This window comes from Ranitomeya imitator, chromosome 3 (assembly GCF_032444005.1).
Source record: "Ranitomeya imitator isolate aRanImi1 chromosome 3, aRanImi1.pri, whole genome shotgun sequence".
Classification (NCBI taxonomy): domain Eukaryota; kingdom Metazoa; phylum Chordata; class Amphibia; order Anura; family Dendrobatidae; genus Ranitomeya; species Ranitomeya imitator.
Genome location: NC_091284.1, coordinates 696445648 through 696462667, shown reverse-complemented (window position 1 = coordinate 696462667; position 17020 = coordinate 696445648). Strand labels below are relative to the sequence as shown.

At 40.9% G+C, this 17020-nt stretch overlaps 1 protein-coding gene and 1 long non-coding RNA gene across 2 annotated transcripts in view; one reads left to right on the top strand and one right to left on the bottom strand.

Annotated features, from left to right (window-relative positions):
* LOC138672277 (uncharacterized) overlaps positions 1 to 17020 on the top strand; it is a 377605-nt gene that overhangs the window by 230356 nt on the left and 130229 nt on the right. The window lies entirely within an intron of this gene.
* On the bottom strand, positions 12663 to 16983 carry INHBC (inhibin subunit beta C). The gene is made up of 2 exons (XM_069758553.1): positions 16072 to 16983; positions 12663 to 13737 (listed from the first exon to the last, which is right to left on the bottom strand). Exons 1-2 carry the CDS (start codon positions 16424 to 16426, stop codon positions 12992 to 12994), a joined length of 1101 nt encoding a protein of 366 aa, XP_069614654.1. The 5' UTR covers positions 16427 to 16983; the 3' UTR covers positions 12663 to 12991.

Here is a 17020-nt window from a genome sequence, read left to right as displayed (position 1 = left end):
GTCTGTGTGCGTGAATGTGTGATGTGTACAGTATATATGTATGTTGGTGTGTATGACTGTGTATATACAGTGGGTACGGAAATTATTCAGACCCCTTTAAATTTTTCACTCTTTGTTTCATTGCAGCCATTTGGTAAATTCAAAAAAGTTCATTTTGTTCTCATTAAAGTACACTCTGCACCCCATCTTGACTGAAAAAAAAAAATGTAGAAATTTTTGCAAATTTACTAAAAAAGAAAAACTGAAATATCACGAGGCCATAAGTATTCAGTATTGAGCAGAAGCACCCTTTTGAGCTAGTACAGCCATGAGTCTTCTTGGGAATGATGCAACAAGTTTTTCACACCTGGATTTGGGGATCCTTTGCCATTCTTCCTTGTATATCCTCTCCAGTTCTGTTTTTTTTCAGTCAAGATGGGGTGCAGTGTACACTAATGAGTAAAAGTAATGAGTGTACACTAATGAGTAAAAAAAAAATAACTTTTTTGAATTAACCAAACGGCTGTAATGAACCAAAGAGTGAAAAATGTAAAGGGTTCTGAATACTTTCCATACCCACTGTATTTGTGATAATATGTGTTTATGTGAATTATTCTTTAAATAAGTATGCAGCTCTGGCAAAAATTAATAGACACCACATCAAAACCCTGTCATGGGCAGCCCAATCTCCAGACCTGAACCCCATTGAAAACATCTGGAATGTAATCAAGAGGATGATGGATAGTCACAAGCCATCAAACATAGAAGAACTGCTTACATTTTTGCGCCAGAAGCAGTGTGAAAGACTGGAGGAAAGCATGCCAAGACGTATGAAAGCTGTGATTAAACATCATGGCTATTCCACAAAATATTGATTTCTGAACATGCATTCTTGCGTACTGTGTGTGTGCATGTTTGCATGCTGTGTGTGCATGTGTGCATACTGTGTGTGTGCATGTGTGCATACTGTGTGTGTGCATGTTTGCATACTGTGTGCATGCATGTTTGTGTACCGTGTGCGTGCATATTTGCGTACTGTGTGTGTGCAGTCTGCGTATTGTGTGTGTGCATGTCTGCATATGTTGAGAATGAGGGGGCTGTCGGGGCCTTATGTTTTATACCTATATTTCTCTGCCGTATCTGTGCATCAATAATCGTATGTTTTGAAGGGGCCCACTGAGACTTTTTTGCCCAGGGCACACAAAAACCTGGAGCCGACCCTGCTCCGGTCTATTGGCAGGATCACTAGTTGCCACTTGAAGGGCGGCTCTCAAATCTCTTACCTTATCAGATCCCCAGCATGGCTTTTGATTAGCCAGATTGATGTGATGTCATCTGTTTGACAAGGTGCAATAATGATGTTGCACCAGCCAGGAGGTAAGAGATTTGCTAGACTACTGACCTAAACGATGGATCAGAGACCTGAGAATCGATCCGCCCATCTCTAGTGAAAACCAGGAATAGGACACGTATGTGTAAAATGTATGTGTAAAATGGACTCCTGAATGAGGCCTTATTCATAGAGGCTGATAATTGATAAACGAGCATTCCTGGGTAGGGAATGGGTGGTCAGGGGCTGACGAACGCAAAGAGCCAAAACGCGCTTTGGGGAGGACGCCATCCAGGAGCCAGGGGTCTACATACTTACTGTGAGTGATTATCTATATTGACATCAATACCCTCCCTATTCCACTGTGACCAATTGCTTTTCTTCCACTATAATGCCTATTATCTGGTGTTACCCTGTGATTGTGTATTTCACTTGTTATTTCTAAAAGGATAATGGTTGCCCCTTTTTTTCGTTGGCACTATGTTTGTTTTACACACTAAATATATTTGCTGATGGCTTTGTTACCATTTTTTTAAATATTTTTTATTCACTGGTCACACCAGGGCACCAAGGCAACAACTGTTATACTCACTTAGATTTCTTTGTCCACGTGATTTGATAATCATGGGTCTGTGATCCCTTTTTGTCCTTACACACACTTCTGTGTTTCATCCAGCTACATTTACAGCATATTTTATCCTGGGTATGCGTCCTTGTTCTTTTTATTTTCCAATACCATATAGAGTAAAGCCAGAACCCAGAAATAGGAACTAAAGGAGAGAGAAAGCTACAGACAAGGAATTCATATAAATATGTCTTTATTTGAGAAGCAGTGAGTCAAATTACAAAAAATGTACAAAAATTAAAAAGAAGAGTGCAACACAAGACAACTAATCAAAGGTACAATATATAATTATATAGAAGAACATGATATTTTATATAAACCATATGCTAGGAATAAAAAATAAATAATACCTGGGCGTGCAAAAGTGAAGAAGTGAAAAAATGATTTTTCCTTAAAAAATACGATATATCTATCACAAAGTAGACCAAATATAAAAAAACGCTGTATAAAGGCAGTGCCTAAAGGTAAATAAAGTGCATAAGTGCCACAGCAGCAAAAGAAAAGGGGGAAGGGAATACCTATGCTGGTAAGGCACAGATATCCTAAACCGTGCTCAATCAACACAAAACTAGTAATACTAATATGAATAATCTGAATATACAGGGTACCTTTGAGGGTGAGTATCTGTGTGCACACGCGCCCCGACGCACGTTTCGGTATAATTTCCTTCGTCAGGGGGACCATTTAGATAGAGGCAATGTGGACCATAATTTATATCTGTATTGGTTTTCCCTCCTTCTGTACTCTTTTTTTTATCAGAACATTATATTAATAAAATTATATTGGATTGGACTTATGGTCGGCTTTGTGGTGCTTTTTTCTGCCCACTACTGAATGCAGTAGTATATAGTATTGAAACCAAGATGTAGTCAATGCAGCATTCATATTTAAGGTGCACGGTGCTATTCAACAGCTAAATAGTGATAGAGAGGAGAGAAAGAGTTCTAAATTAGAGAGATATACATAACCTGGCTGCAGATGGCGCCCCGACACGCGTTAGCTTCTTCTTAATGGGGGTCTTTGTCATTTGTAGACCAAATAAATAAGTTCTATGTAACGTTGTGTCTTTTCTAGTAGTGTGGCAAATAAATATCATCATTCGTCTTTTTGCCACTTCTAAGCCAAACAAATAATTTTACTGTAATGTTACAGTGGGGCAAAAAAGTATTTAGTCAGTCAGCAATAGTGCAAGTTCCACCACTTAAAAAGATGAGAGGCGTCTGTAATTTACATCATAGGTAGACCTCAACTATGGGAGACAAACTGAGAAAAAAAATCCAGAAAATCACATTGTCTGTTTTTTTAACATTTTATTTGCATATTATGGTGGAAAATAAGTATTTGGTCAGAAACAAAATTTCATCTCAATACTTTGTAATATATCCTTTGTTGGCATTGACAGAGGTCAAACGTTTTCTGTAAGTCTTCACAAGGTTGCCACACACTGTTGTTGGTATGTTGGCCCATTCCTCCATGCAGATCTCCTCTAGAGCAGTGATGTTTTTGGCTTTTCGCTTGGCAACACGGACTTTCAACTCCCTCCAAAGGTTTTCTATAGGGTTGAGATCTGGAGACTGGCTAGGCCACTCCAGGACCTTGAAATGCTTCTTACGAAGCCACTCCTTCGTTGCCCTGGCGGTGTGCTTTGGATCATTGTCATGTTGAAAGACCCAGCCACGTTTCATCTTCAATGCCCTTGCTGATGGAAGGAGGTTTGCACTCAAAATCTCACGATACATGGCCCCATTCATTCTTTCATGTACCCGGATCAGTCGTCCTGGCCCCTTTGCAGAGAAACAGCCCCAAAGCATGATGTTTCCACCACCATGCTTTACAGTAGGTATGGTGTTTGATGGATGCAACTCAGTATTCTTTTTCCTCCAAACACGACAAGTTGTGTTTCTACCAAACAGTTCCAGTTTGATTTCATCAGACCATAGGACATTCTCCCAAAACTCCTCTGGATCATCCAAATGCTCTCTAGCAAACTTCAGACGGGCCCGGTCATGTACTGGCTTAAGCAGTGGGACACGTCTGGCACTGGAGGATCTGAGTCCATGGTGGCGTAGTGTGTTACTTATGGTAGGCCTTGTTACATTGGTCTCAGCTCTCTGCAGTTCATTCACTAGGTCCCCCCGCGTGGTTCTGGGATTTTTGCTCACCGTTCTTGTGATCATTCTGACCCCACGGGGTGGGATTTTGCGTGGAGCCCCAGATCGAGGGAGATTATCAATGGTCTTGTATGTCTTCCATTTTCTAATTATTGCTCCCACTGTTGATTTCTTCACTCCAAGCTGGTTGGCTATTGCAGATTCAGTCTTCCCAGCCTGGTGCAGGGCTACAATTTTGTTTCTGGTGTCCTTTTACAGCTCTTTGGTCTTCACCATAGTGGAGTTTGGAGTCAGACTGTTTGTGGGTGTGCATAGGTGTCTTTTTATACTGATAACAAGTTTAAACAGGTGTCATTACTACAGGTAATGAGTGAAGGAAAAAGGAGACTCTTAAAGAAGAAGTTACAGGTCTGTGAGAGCCAGAAATCTTGTTGTTTGTTTCTGACCAAATACTTATTTTCCACCATAATATGCAAATAAAATGTTAAAAAAACAGACAATGTGATTTTCTGGATTTTTTTTTCTCAGTTTGTCTCCCATAGTTGAGGTCTACCTATGATGTAAATTACAGACGCCTCTCATCTTTTTAAGTGGTGGAACTTGCACTATTGCTGACTGACTAAATACTTTTTTGCCCCACTGTATGTCTATATGAATAGCCTGGCAAATATGTAATTGTACTCTGTGGTCGTGTCTTTGTTTAATTCTGCAGCCATTTCTTTCCCATTTGCAGCCTAAACATATAATTTTACTGTACCGATGTGTCTTTTTCAGTAGTTTGGCAATTAAATATATCTCAGCAGCAGCCATCTCTCTGGCATTTGTAGATCAAACAAATCATTTTTCTGTATTGTTGTGACTTTTTTAGTGGTGTGGTAAATAAATACATCTCAGCAACAGCCATTTCTTTGCCATTTGTAGGCCAAATAAAAATTTTTATTGTAGCACTGTGTCTCCATACAAGTAGTGTGGTAAATAAATAATCATACTCTGCAGTCGTGTCTTTGTCATTTTTGGTAAAAAAAAAGTTATTAAACTCTGCAGCCATCCCTTTGCTATTTGTAAAACGCTGCGGAATATGTTGGCGCTATATAAATAAAGATTATTATTATTATTATTTGTAGGCCAAACAAATAATTTTACTGTACTGCTGCGTCTTTTCTAGCAGCGTGATAAATACTACTCAACAGCAGCCGTCTCTTTGCCTTTTGTGGCAAAACAAATAATTTTTCTGTACCGCTGTGTCTTTTCTAGTAGTGGCAAGTAAATATCAGCAGCCATCTTTTTGCCATTTGTAGGTCAAACAAATAATTTTACTGTACCGCTGTGTCTATATGAGTAGTGTGGCAAATAAATAATTGTACTCTGCAATCATGTCTTTGGCATTTTGGGTAAAAAAGGTTATTATCCCTGCAGCCATCTCTTTGCCATTTGTAGGCCAAACAAATAATTTTACTGTACTGCTATGTCTATATGAGTAGTGTGGCAAAATAATAAATCTACCCTTCTGCCAACTCTTTGCGAGTAGTTTGCAGAAAAACCACTTCCAAAAATAAATAAAATAGAGGATGTGAACATGGCTGTGGTGGTGCTGGTGTAGCTGCTGCTGGGAGAGGATGTGGTCATTCTGTACCTGGTATGGGCCCAAATACAAAACCTTTCTCTGTGCACACAGGCAACAGGATGTTATGCCTCTGTAAGGAGGTACAAGGACTAGCTTGTGCCCCACTCACTCGCCCGTGTTTTTAAGTCACTGACAAGCTGGTATATTTAATACATTATGCTGTGGACTGCATAATACTGCTATATGGTGTATGACTGTCAAATGTTGTGTGCACTGTAAGATTGCTAATGCCATGTATTAATGTTATTGCCTAGGGAAAGTGTAGTATTCAGATTGGCTCACTAGAGGGGGGCACAATAATGTAAGATATCAGTAGGATAGGAACTAGTTAATTAGGAGGGGACAATTGTGTAAGGTATAAAGAGCTTCCTGCATTTAGTCAGAAAGGCCTCAGAGCCCGTACAGGGCAGTTGGGCCATGTAACGTTTCTCAAGTCAAGGAGCCCAGCTCGTCCAGGGCCTAGGAGTAATGATTAACGGTGAAGCAGAGGAATACAGGGCAACTTTGTCATGATCGTGTTCAGCTACTTAGGAAGACACCTGCGTGTCTGGGGCAAAACAGACCGGTAACTCCTACAGTTAGTCAGACTGGTCAGACCGAATGCTGCAGTACCAGGGGCAACAGTGCAACCTGGTGATGTTCCTGAAGAAGAGAGGGACAGCACAGGGACAGAAAATGTTGTGTGTTGTGAAGTATCTTGTGCTGTACCTAAATGTGAACTGAATCAGCTGAGAAAGGAACTGAGTAAAATCATTTGTTTTAAGTTGGAAATTGACACTGTTTCTCTTTATATGCAATCTCAACAAATAAACCCCCAGCGAATCAGAGAGCACCCAGATGGACAGGAAAGCAGACAAAAAGGTATGCTACCACTAGGACATTGTGTGCATGTGAAGGATGGCCAGGTTGTGCTAAAGCAGCCATCATTGAAAGCCACAACTACAGCCCTCCCCTCCGTTTCACGTCTTTTCATAGGGCCAAATACTGCTGCATGAATGGTGAGGCCATAACATGTTGAAAAAGTGTTAGATTAGATGGTTGAGAGTGGCTCCAATTCCTTCACTTTATCTTCCACCCGCTCCACTGCAGAAGGTGCACAGCTGGCACCTGAGGACCTTGGTCTTCTGGCTACCACCTCACCCTCTTGCAAAACAGCCAAGCAGTCTGAGCCCCAAGTCATTCAGCAGTCGCTTCGGCTTTTTGATGACTCCGCTGGCTGAGGTTCCGTGGCCCACCCACCTGCAGCTGCTCCAGAAGTGGAATGAGTGCACTTATGTCCAACCACTTGTTAGGTTGGAGAATGAGTACATGGTAGAGCTATAGAGCTAATGTACATGGTCAGTGGACCACCACAGCACATGTCAGAGGAAGACGAAACACAGTGTCTTTCTGCAATGTACAGACCGGCAAAGAGGGCAGGGGTGGGTAATGGGTGGAAGGTGATGTGGGAGATAATGACCTAGATGTCCTAGACTAAAATGGAGTGTAGGCCATCCTAGTGACATACCTTAGAAAGCATGACAGATCTAAGCCTGCTCCTGCTCCTTCTTCTGCTGCAATCTCAGCCTCTTCCTCCAGCTCACGATCAACACGACCACCCGCCTTCCTGCAAAGAGAGGATGTAACACCACCACCACCAATGTTACCGAGCATCTCCACACGATTCCATGGAAGTGTTCAGATTTCCATTGCCAAACCCTTGAGAGAAAGATGAGATAACCCCACAAGCTACCCACAAGCCATGGTCCTGAATGACAGACAGTATTTCCAAATTACTTGCCTTTGAAATGCTGCCATTCCAGATAGTGGAGATGGATAGTTAAAAAAAAAACTGATGGCAGTGACTGTCCCACAGTACTTTCATCCCAGTCGCCACTACTTTTCCAGAAGAGCCATCCCTTCCCCGCACACACATGTTGCCGATAAAATAAGGTGGCATGGCTGTGATGGTTCCGGAAGTGCCCACAGTCTAAAACCTTGTTGATTGGCTGGGCATTGCAGCCTTTCAACAAGCTTTATTAGACTGACGAACCTGAACAGGAAATCTGACATACAGTAAAATATCAGTGTTCGGTACTGAATACTTGGTGTCCGGTACAAACCCCGAAGTTTCCAGTTCATGTGCTCGGATAACGTGTTATAACATATGTTAGCGTCCTCGCAGCTGCATGATAGCAGCTGTTTGTAGGGCAATCCCGGCTAACAGCCACAAAACATACAATTGCAGGGTCTCGAATATATTATTCGAGCAAGCCCAAGATACTCAGATAACACTTGAACATTACCCGAGCATGTTCGCTCATCACTAATTTTTAATCTTATTGTTTACTGCTCTCTGTCCACTGCTGCAGGTTAACACTGTGGCCGAACATGAGCTGAACATACGGGCTCTTTTCAATAGCAATGATCTAAAGTTGATCGGATGTTACAATTTGGCATTAATGTCTCTGCTCTATTCCGATGCTACTGTAACATCAGAGAGTGCAGAGTTCGGGTCAGCTGGTTCATACTGTCAATCTTCAGTAAGACGGGAGGCAGGGGAAACCTGAGAAGAACCCCTCACGCATTTTGCATGTACAGCTGCATATTCGCACATAAAATCCATTTTTCTGTAAGACTCTTCCAGCTATGTCCTGTTCACGCTGGCTTTCCATGATAAGGTGAGACAACAGGAACAAGGTACATATTACATCATACTGATTGCTGAAGCAACCAGAGAACTAAAAAAAGGCTTTTATTCTCACAGATAAGCGTTAGCTTAGCGTATTTACCTAGGAATACTTAAATGTCTTTTTTAGGATATATTTTTTACATTCTAGGCATCATTGGCATAAAAGGCTGGCCCATGCTGGCCCAAATGCTGCTTTTCCATCACTGCACTCATTCTCTGAGAGGGTTGCAGCATTGATATCACAATTACCGGACAAGACCACCCCAGCCAATGAGAGGCTGACTGACTCGCTGCAGCGATGATGTCATGACTACAGCATGTGACTACTGCAGCCAATCACTGGGCTAAGCAATCGTACCATTGCAGTCAGCACAAGACAGTTGGCTGTAGCAGTCACGCCCTATAGTTGTGACACCATCTATATTGAGCACGCAATAATTTCATTGAATAGACCTGAATACATGTTGTATTTGCAACATGCAATACCTATTCATTGCATATAAAACTGTAATATTTATATTTCATGCAACAGCAGAAGGGAATAGTAATTCATCATATGCAACATTGAAATAAAGCTGTCCCTAACAAAATGTATGAGCAACCAAATAACCTAGTTCTTCCAACTATCCAGCCCTCTACAATACCGCACTGAAAAATAAAAATAGGCATATACCCAGCCTGGGTCCTGATATATCAGCTACGTTCAGCCAGTTGCTTTATGCCTCAGACACAAATTTATGAGTACAAGAATGTAGTAACATTTTAGGCAACTTTCACACTTCCGTCGGTAAGGGCCCGTCGCAATGCGTCGGGCCGACGTACCGACGGACGTTGTGAAATTACTGCACGACGTGGGCAGTGAATGCAGTTTTTCAACGCATCCGCTGCCCATTCTGCAGTCCGGGGAGGAGGGGGCGGAGTTTTGGCCACGCCTGCGCGGTTGAAAATGGCGGATGCGGTGCACAAAAAAAGGTTACATTGAACTTTTTTGTGTGTCACGTCTGCCAAAACATGACGGATCCGTCGCACGACGGACGCGACGTGTGGCCATCCGTCACGATCCGTCGCTAATACAAGTCTATGGGCAAAAAACGCATCCTGCAAGCACATTTGCAGGATCCGTTTTTTGCCCAAACCGACGGATTGCGACGGAGGACAAAAGACGGAAGTGAGAAAGTAGCCTTAGGGAGCTCAAAGTTGTGCAAAAATGTTGCGACTTTTGTAGTTTTTATGCCAGTCCTGACCAGCTTCAGCAAAATGGGTGGCGCGCTGGTAAGGCAGAGCGTGACTGACGTAATTCATGCCAATTTATACCGCTTTAGCAGTAAGTTTCACCAGAAATGTACTTCAGCTCCTGACTGGAATAACATTTCTGGTGGGGGAGCACTCCAAATGTAAGATGCGTCTAATTCATTGAGTGGGCTCTTTATGAATTAGGCACTCCTTAATCCAGCGGTCCTGTTCATTAAGACTGCTATGCACAACCAGTATTAATAAATGAGACCCAATGTGTTAGAAAATCTAAATGACTTAAATGGGTTTTCTCAGGAACTAAGTTAATTTTAATGTTGATTTTAGTCAATACATCTTGGAATAATAATAATTTCCACAATTGGATGTGTTTAAAAAAATGTTCCTGCGCTGAGATAATCTTATAAATGTGCCCCTGCTGTGTCCTGTGTAATGGCCGTGTCTGACCGTACAGGAACATGGTCTGATCATACCACAGCTCCTGGGCATAGGAGGAAGCAAAAGAGTATACAGACAGGACAGCAGGGGATCACAGCTGATTTTTTTGTGAAATAAAACATTTCCCTGACGGTTTTTAAAGAATGTTTTACCGCAAAGAAAATATTACCTGCAATCCTGTATTGTAATGTCTGTATACTCTTTTGCTTCCTCCCCTGCCCAGGAGATGTGGTATGATCAGACCATGTCCCTGTACAGTCAGACATGGCCATTACACAGTACACAGCAGGGGCACATTTATAAGATTGTCTCAGCACAGGAACATTTTATTTAATCAGATCCAATTGTGGAACTTAATATTATTCCAAGATCTATTCATTAAAATGAACTTTCTTCATGGGACAACCCCTTTAACTATGGATTTCCATAATGAGTTAAATAATGTTCTGTTTATCAGTGTTTCATCACTATGGGTCTGATTCATTAAGACTGGCAATTTGTATGACCAGTCTTAATGAACGGGACGGCTGAAGTAAGGTGCATGGGACTTAATGAATTAGCTGCACCTTACAACTGGAGTGCGCCTCTGACAGAAATGTTTCTCTAGTCAAGGGCTAGAGTACATTTCTGGCAATATTAATGCCTCTAAACTATCATAAATTAGACAGGTGGGCTTAGCCAAATCCTGATCTTCCCACGCTTCTCTCATTTTGACGGAGCTACCTGGGATAGTGAGAAATAAATGCTATATCACCGATCCAGATATTTTGGAGGCACATTTACGTATGAATACATTGTACAGTAGGTTTCACTTGTAAAATATTTGTATTAAGAGAATAGGAAAAAGAGAGTGATATCCAACAGAAAGACTGCAGACAATGCAAGCTACTTTTTGAAGAACATATAAACATTTTAAAGCCTTACATGGCTTAAGATGTGGTCTACTTCATGGGTAGAATCAAGGGCCCTAATTTATCAAAGGGTCACTCCAGAATTCTGGAGTAAAAAGCTTGGAAAAATAATGCAAATTTTGCTCCTCGGCTGGGACAGGGGTTAAATAGAGACATGACACCACAGCTCATGTAATTCATGATGAACTTTGGTGTACCTTACACCAAAAATCTTACTCTAGTCCCTGACTGGAGTAATATTTGGGCGCACGCTACTTTTAAGACATGTCTGATTCATTAGGATGCTTGTGCTTCTAAATGAATAAGGAGCACTTTACTCCAACTTGCCTCCTTGTTGTTCAAACCGGTCTTGATGAATTGGGACCTGAATTTTCCCATACACATTACACTACACTTCGTGGGGGGGAGGGGTCTCTAATCTCCCCCATCAAAAGATGCCTGGTAATGATGACATCAGTCTGATTTTGTTATTCCTTGTAGATAACCTATTGACAGAAGTGTTTGACAGCATTTTTCTCCCCTGACCCCAAGACAACATGTGATCACTTGGCCAAGATGTAATGGTCACCTTTAGGCACCAATTGGTGCTTATAGACTCCTGAGATGTAAATCCAGGACTTCATGGATGATTTTGTAGTCTGTTTCTTATTTTGTACGTGAATTTTTACTGGTTTTTCCCATCAAGGTCCCTAATAAAGAATCAATTCAATAGAGAACAGTGTAAAATAATAAAAATAATTTTAATATACAAATAAAATATAAAATACAAGTTAGTTGTGCTAAAGAATCTATGCAATGCTTGAAAAAATACAAATGAGCACTTAGTAATGACATTCAGTTATTGTAAAGTGACACATGCAACGGTTCTGTGTGATTGGGACATTGGATAAATTGTTCTTGAAGGCTTCATTATATCTTCTATATTTTCAGTTTGGCACTAAAATGTAACACGATAAAATCTGGATAGATTCTGATAGTCTCTGTTTTCATCTAGAACATTGGGTGCTTAATCTTTGGTAGTGTTCATTACATTGATCACATTGTTATTGGGAAGATACCATATATTCGCTTTATACTCACAATAAAAGCATATCTGGTACATTTCACACAGCTGAGCCTCAAGTATCAAAACATCTCAGGAAAAAAAAGTGCTGATCTTGAAAATCATTTGTCTAGAGCACTTTAGAGAATGACATCTTAATTATGAAAACTTGATTCCAGCTCACCTAGTAACTCTATGCTCATCCACCTGGGGCTCAGACACGGGCCTCGCATCAAGGAAAACAGAAAAAACTGGAGTCCGGCTCAACAGGACTGGATTTTCCTTTACTTTTTCTTTTTTTTTTCTTTTTTTAATTTAAAAGTCATGAGTAAGACTGCTTGGTGCAGTCGAAACGCGTTGACTGGGTCATGTCGACCATGTAAATTTTTGTTTTGTATGCACTATATTTTCTTTTGAAAAAGAAAAAGAAACGGAAAATCCAATCTTGTTGAGCCGGACTCCAATTTTTTTCTATTTTCAATATCCGAGAAGTAGCAGAGATTGACATGCTAAGCATGCCGAGATGAGGAGACGTAAAGCCGCAAAGCTCCTCTGGGAAATATGCAAATTATGCAAATGGTCTCTTCAGAGAGGAAGAGAACTAGAACTCTAGCGCCACCTATTGGAAGGTAGCAATCCTACAAGTCAATGTAGGATTGCTACCTTCCAATAGGTGGCACTAGAGTTTTAGTTCTCTTTCTATTTTCAATGAAATCTTAACCCTGACAAATTCTTGTTATGGGCAGTTGTGACTTTGTTGGCTGAGACACTTTTTATACAAAAATCTCAGTGTGATGGTTTCACACAGTCATGGTTGTAATACATTTGGAATGAATATTACAAAATGATCCAGTTGTCAAGTATCATGAAGTCACATGTTAATCTTCAAGATTCCATGTGTGTTCCAGAAGATAGTTCACTTCTGCAGTCTTTTTTTCTGCAAGCACGTAAAGCCTAAGAGACAAGCCAGCTTCCCTCTGTAATATTTCAGTACGGACGTACTGTACCTTCAGCTACAGCCACATGCTTCCACGATCATATCATCAATGTCAGTCTTAACAATGTTGTTATTTCTATCAAAATAAAGCATGGACAGAGGACGTCTTTTTGTGGGAACACAGCAAGAACTCACTGCTGTATGGATATTGTTGGCTTTAATGAGATTGAAGACCGTGGTTTGGAATGAAGCAGCCATGCCAGGTGCGCCAGCCATATGCATAGGGCAAAGGCCCATGCAATAATTTATTTGATATCCCTCAGGTTTTATAATCCAATCCTGCCACCCAATGTCCTTAAATTCTACATAATAGTCTTTCCGACAGCAAAGGTTGGAGCTCTGGTCACATTTGAGACTTCTCTTTGAAGCATGGTGGCTTCGCTCTCGTACCTTCGCTTGTGCTACGAGAAATGGTTGGTAGGAAGCATTGGTATTGATGATAGCTGGCATGTTCTCACATCCCTCACAGTCAAGTTCCAGCTTTAAATGTTTATTTCCGTCATCAAAGAACGTCTGCAGCATTTGTTTCAATGAAAATGTTTGCCAACCTGTCCATCTTGGCTCTAGATATTTCTCATGTAATAAAATGCGTGAACTTTCGGAGTGCTGCACCACATACAATTTAATATTATGATTGGCCAGGTTTGTTCTGTTGGACGTGAAGTAGACCCAGAGATGGGCTTGAAGAACATGTACATTCTGTTCACTGTCTCTAGTAAACTGGAAGGTTAAAGTTGTGCTTGACTTGTTACTGTTTTCTATAAAAAAAAACAAAAAGAAATGTTACATTAGTACATTTTATTTTCTCAGATTTACAAACATTAACTAAGTGTGGAAGCTTGATGAATAGTGATGAGCGAGTGTACTCGTTGCTTGGGTTTTTTGTTGACACAGCTGCATGATTTATGGCTGCTAGCCAGCTTGAATATATGTGGGGGTTGCCTGGTTGCTAGGGAATCCCCACATGTACTCAGGCTGGCTAGGAGCTGTAAATCATGCAGCTGAGGCAAAGAAAACTAAGTCTCCGAGCAGTTACAAATACTCGGACACTACCCGAGCGTGCTAGGGAAAACGAGAGCAACGAGTACACTCGCTCATCACTATTGATGAACTCTATTTTAGCTAATTTGTGTACTATGTCTTGGGAATTCAGACATATGACTGATACCAAAGGGATCGTTATTTCAGGATGGTTTTATAAAAATGTATTACATCAGCACTTATAAATTGAGAGAAATTGGGCTTAGTGGATGAATGTATTAGAATACCCTCAATTTAAGACTTTAGTCATTTAAAGGGAACCTGTCACCATGAAAATACAGTCCAATCTGTAGGCTCCATATTATAGATTGGAGGCAGCTGGGCGGATTGATGTATAACTTTGTGATAAAAGATTTAGCTTAACTTGTGCTTTAATCTTTCAGACCTTCGCTCTTTCTGGGATTTGGGATTGAGTGGGCTGCTGTCTCAGTGACTGACAGCTATCTCTATATGCACGCTTACTAGGAAAGCTGTCAGTCACTGTTAGGACTGCACACTGAACAGAACATCCCAGAAAGAGCAGAGGTTTAAAAGACTATTTATTAATATGTATTATTATGAATATTATCATATTCCTTAGTGCTTTACAGACATTATCATCGCTGTCCCCGATGGGGCTCACAGTCTAAATTCCCTATCAGTATGTCTATGGAGTGTGGGAGGAACCCAGATTACATGCAGGAAACCCACGCAAACACGGGGAGAACATACAAACTCCTTGCAGATGTTGTCCTTGGCGGGATTTGAACCCAGCGCTAACCACTGAGCCAACGTGCTGCACTTAAAACACTAGTTATGCTGATTCTTTTCCCACAAAACTATGTATCAGTACGCTCAGCTCCCCCTGATCAATAACATGATGTCTGCAGATTGGATGGCACTTTCATGGTGACAGGTTCCCTTTAAGTAAAGGTCTAAGGGACACACAATCTGACAACTGCAATAAAAGAAACTATCGTTGTTCATGCAGCATATCTTTACTACCAGACTGTCTCAATTTAGCTCATAGTTTCCTCCAGAGGAGGACAACAAGTAGCAGTGAAACCATTTCCAATCTTAGTCTATGTGTGAGTTTAAAAAAGAAAAGAAAATGAGTATAAATGTAAACTCTACCGAAAGAAAATGAAATCCCCTCTTTTCTTGTAAATAAATCCATAGCTGGACACAGTACTGAATGTTGCATCGCTGCCGTTAGTATATGTAAATACACTTCTATGGATTTCCAATGCTCCTCATAAGTTAATATGGTTTAGCGGCAAGGCTCACTAAGCTTCCATATAATATTGAGCTTTACTTATTGCATTTTATTGTTTTATTTTGGATTATTCTGCTCCTGCTCATTAATTATGTATAGTGCAGACCCTACTATGTCCATTAGATGTCACTGCGGTTTGGTCATGAAACAGCAAGCGTTAACTAGAACAGTGCCTTCCTATACTATTAAGATAAAAGTTGCAATTTATACTGAACGCAGTATCATGTCCCCCTACATACTGGAATTCACAGTGCACCATTCCATAACCTCATCGTCTGCCATAATGGAATAAATGACATTCCGGGATCTCGGATATTTGACTAGAATTGAAAGCCTTCTGAATAGCATTGATAGAGTAGGACTAAGTAAATAGACCTCCTAGTGCAATCTCCTAGTGCATCCTGACCTGTGCTGCAGTGTTGTGTCTGGGCGTGCGGCATGTCATAGTCTACTGTACTATTTGCCACATCCACCGGCAGCTCAGGTTGACAGGTCATCTTCATACAGCACATATGTAATATTGTAGACAATGGGGTGGCTTTAATATTTAAAACCACTCTCTATATTTAGGTAACTTCATTTTTACTTAACGTCAAATTATTTAACCCTTGTTTGGAATTTAGCCTAGGACATATTGTATTTTACCATTTCTATTGCTTTACATCATACTTGTGATCCTTCTGCTCTGACTGTAAGCAGCTTATACATAGCATAAATATTATAAAATGAATAGCTTATACTAACTAAAGTATAGTTACAGAACAATGGAAAAAGTTTTAAAGTATTGCATTCTTACCTGATTCAGCAAAGCTGATGATCTCATAGCTTTGTTGCTCTGTCTCATAATTCTCACTGTTGCTGTCCCAGCTTGGAGACCCAAAAAGTCCTTCCATTCTTGGCTTGGTTAAATGCAGTCTGCGCAGAGCGTTGGCCACTGCTGCCCTTGGAATTGGGTGTGTGATGTTTGGTCTTTCCTTTAGATGTAGTTTCTGTAGTATCTGTTGCTTAGCCATCTCCATCATGGCATCTTTGTCTAGTACCCCACAAGATGGGCATTCAGTTTTTCTACCAGTCTGGGTGGAGGCTGCCCAAGCGCCTAGTAGAGTAAGCAGATAAAAGCAGATGCCTTCTTTTTGGGTTCTTGATGCCATTTCACAAAAGTTCTTAAAGAGCAGAGAAAAAAGAAAGATGTTGGCTTCTGTAAGTGTCAAGACTCGTTCACAAACACTTTCTTCAGCTCTTCTGCAGTTGTGGGTCCTGTGCAGTGAGCATCCTCCTTTTATCAGAGACCTGGTCCAGCATTAGCTGTCATGTGGCCATTGAGTCTGGGATTAACTCCAAGACACCCCCTGTCAGATGATAGGTCAGAGACGCAGAATCACAGTTCTAGAGCTCCAGGTGGATCGGGCTGGTTGATCTTGACCAGTCCTAACCTGACTTTCAATGAGTCAGTGAACAGACATTGTAAAGTCTTATGAATCATAGATTACTTTATGCTACTTACAAAAGTGGAGATTTGCTGCTCCGATCCGGTAGAGAACAAAGAGTCATAGACAGGATCTCTTCAATGTGTAGCTATTGTAGCTGAACAGGTAAAGTTAAACACTTTTGAATTCCACTAAGCCTCTCCCTCCTGTTACACTGCCCTATATACTGCAGCTGGTAATTACACTCTCCACCTCCTCCCCTTACTTCTTCAAGCTCTCATGAAGCTTTTGTCCAGGGTGCTAAATGTTATTTGCCCT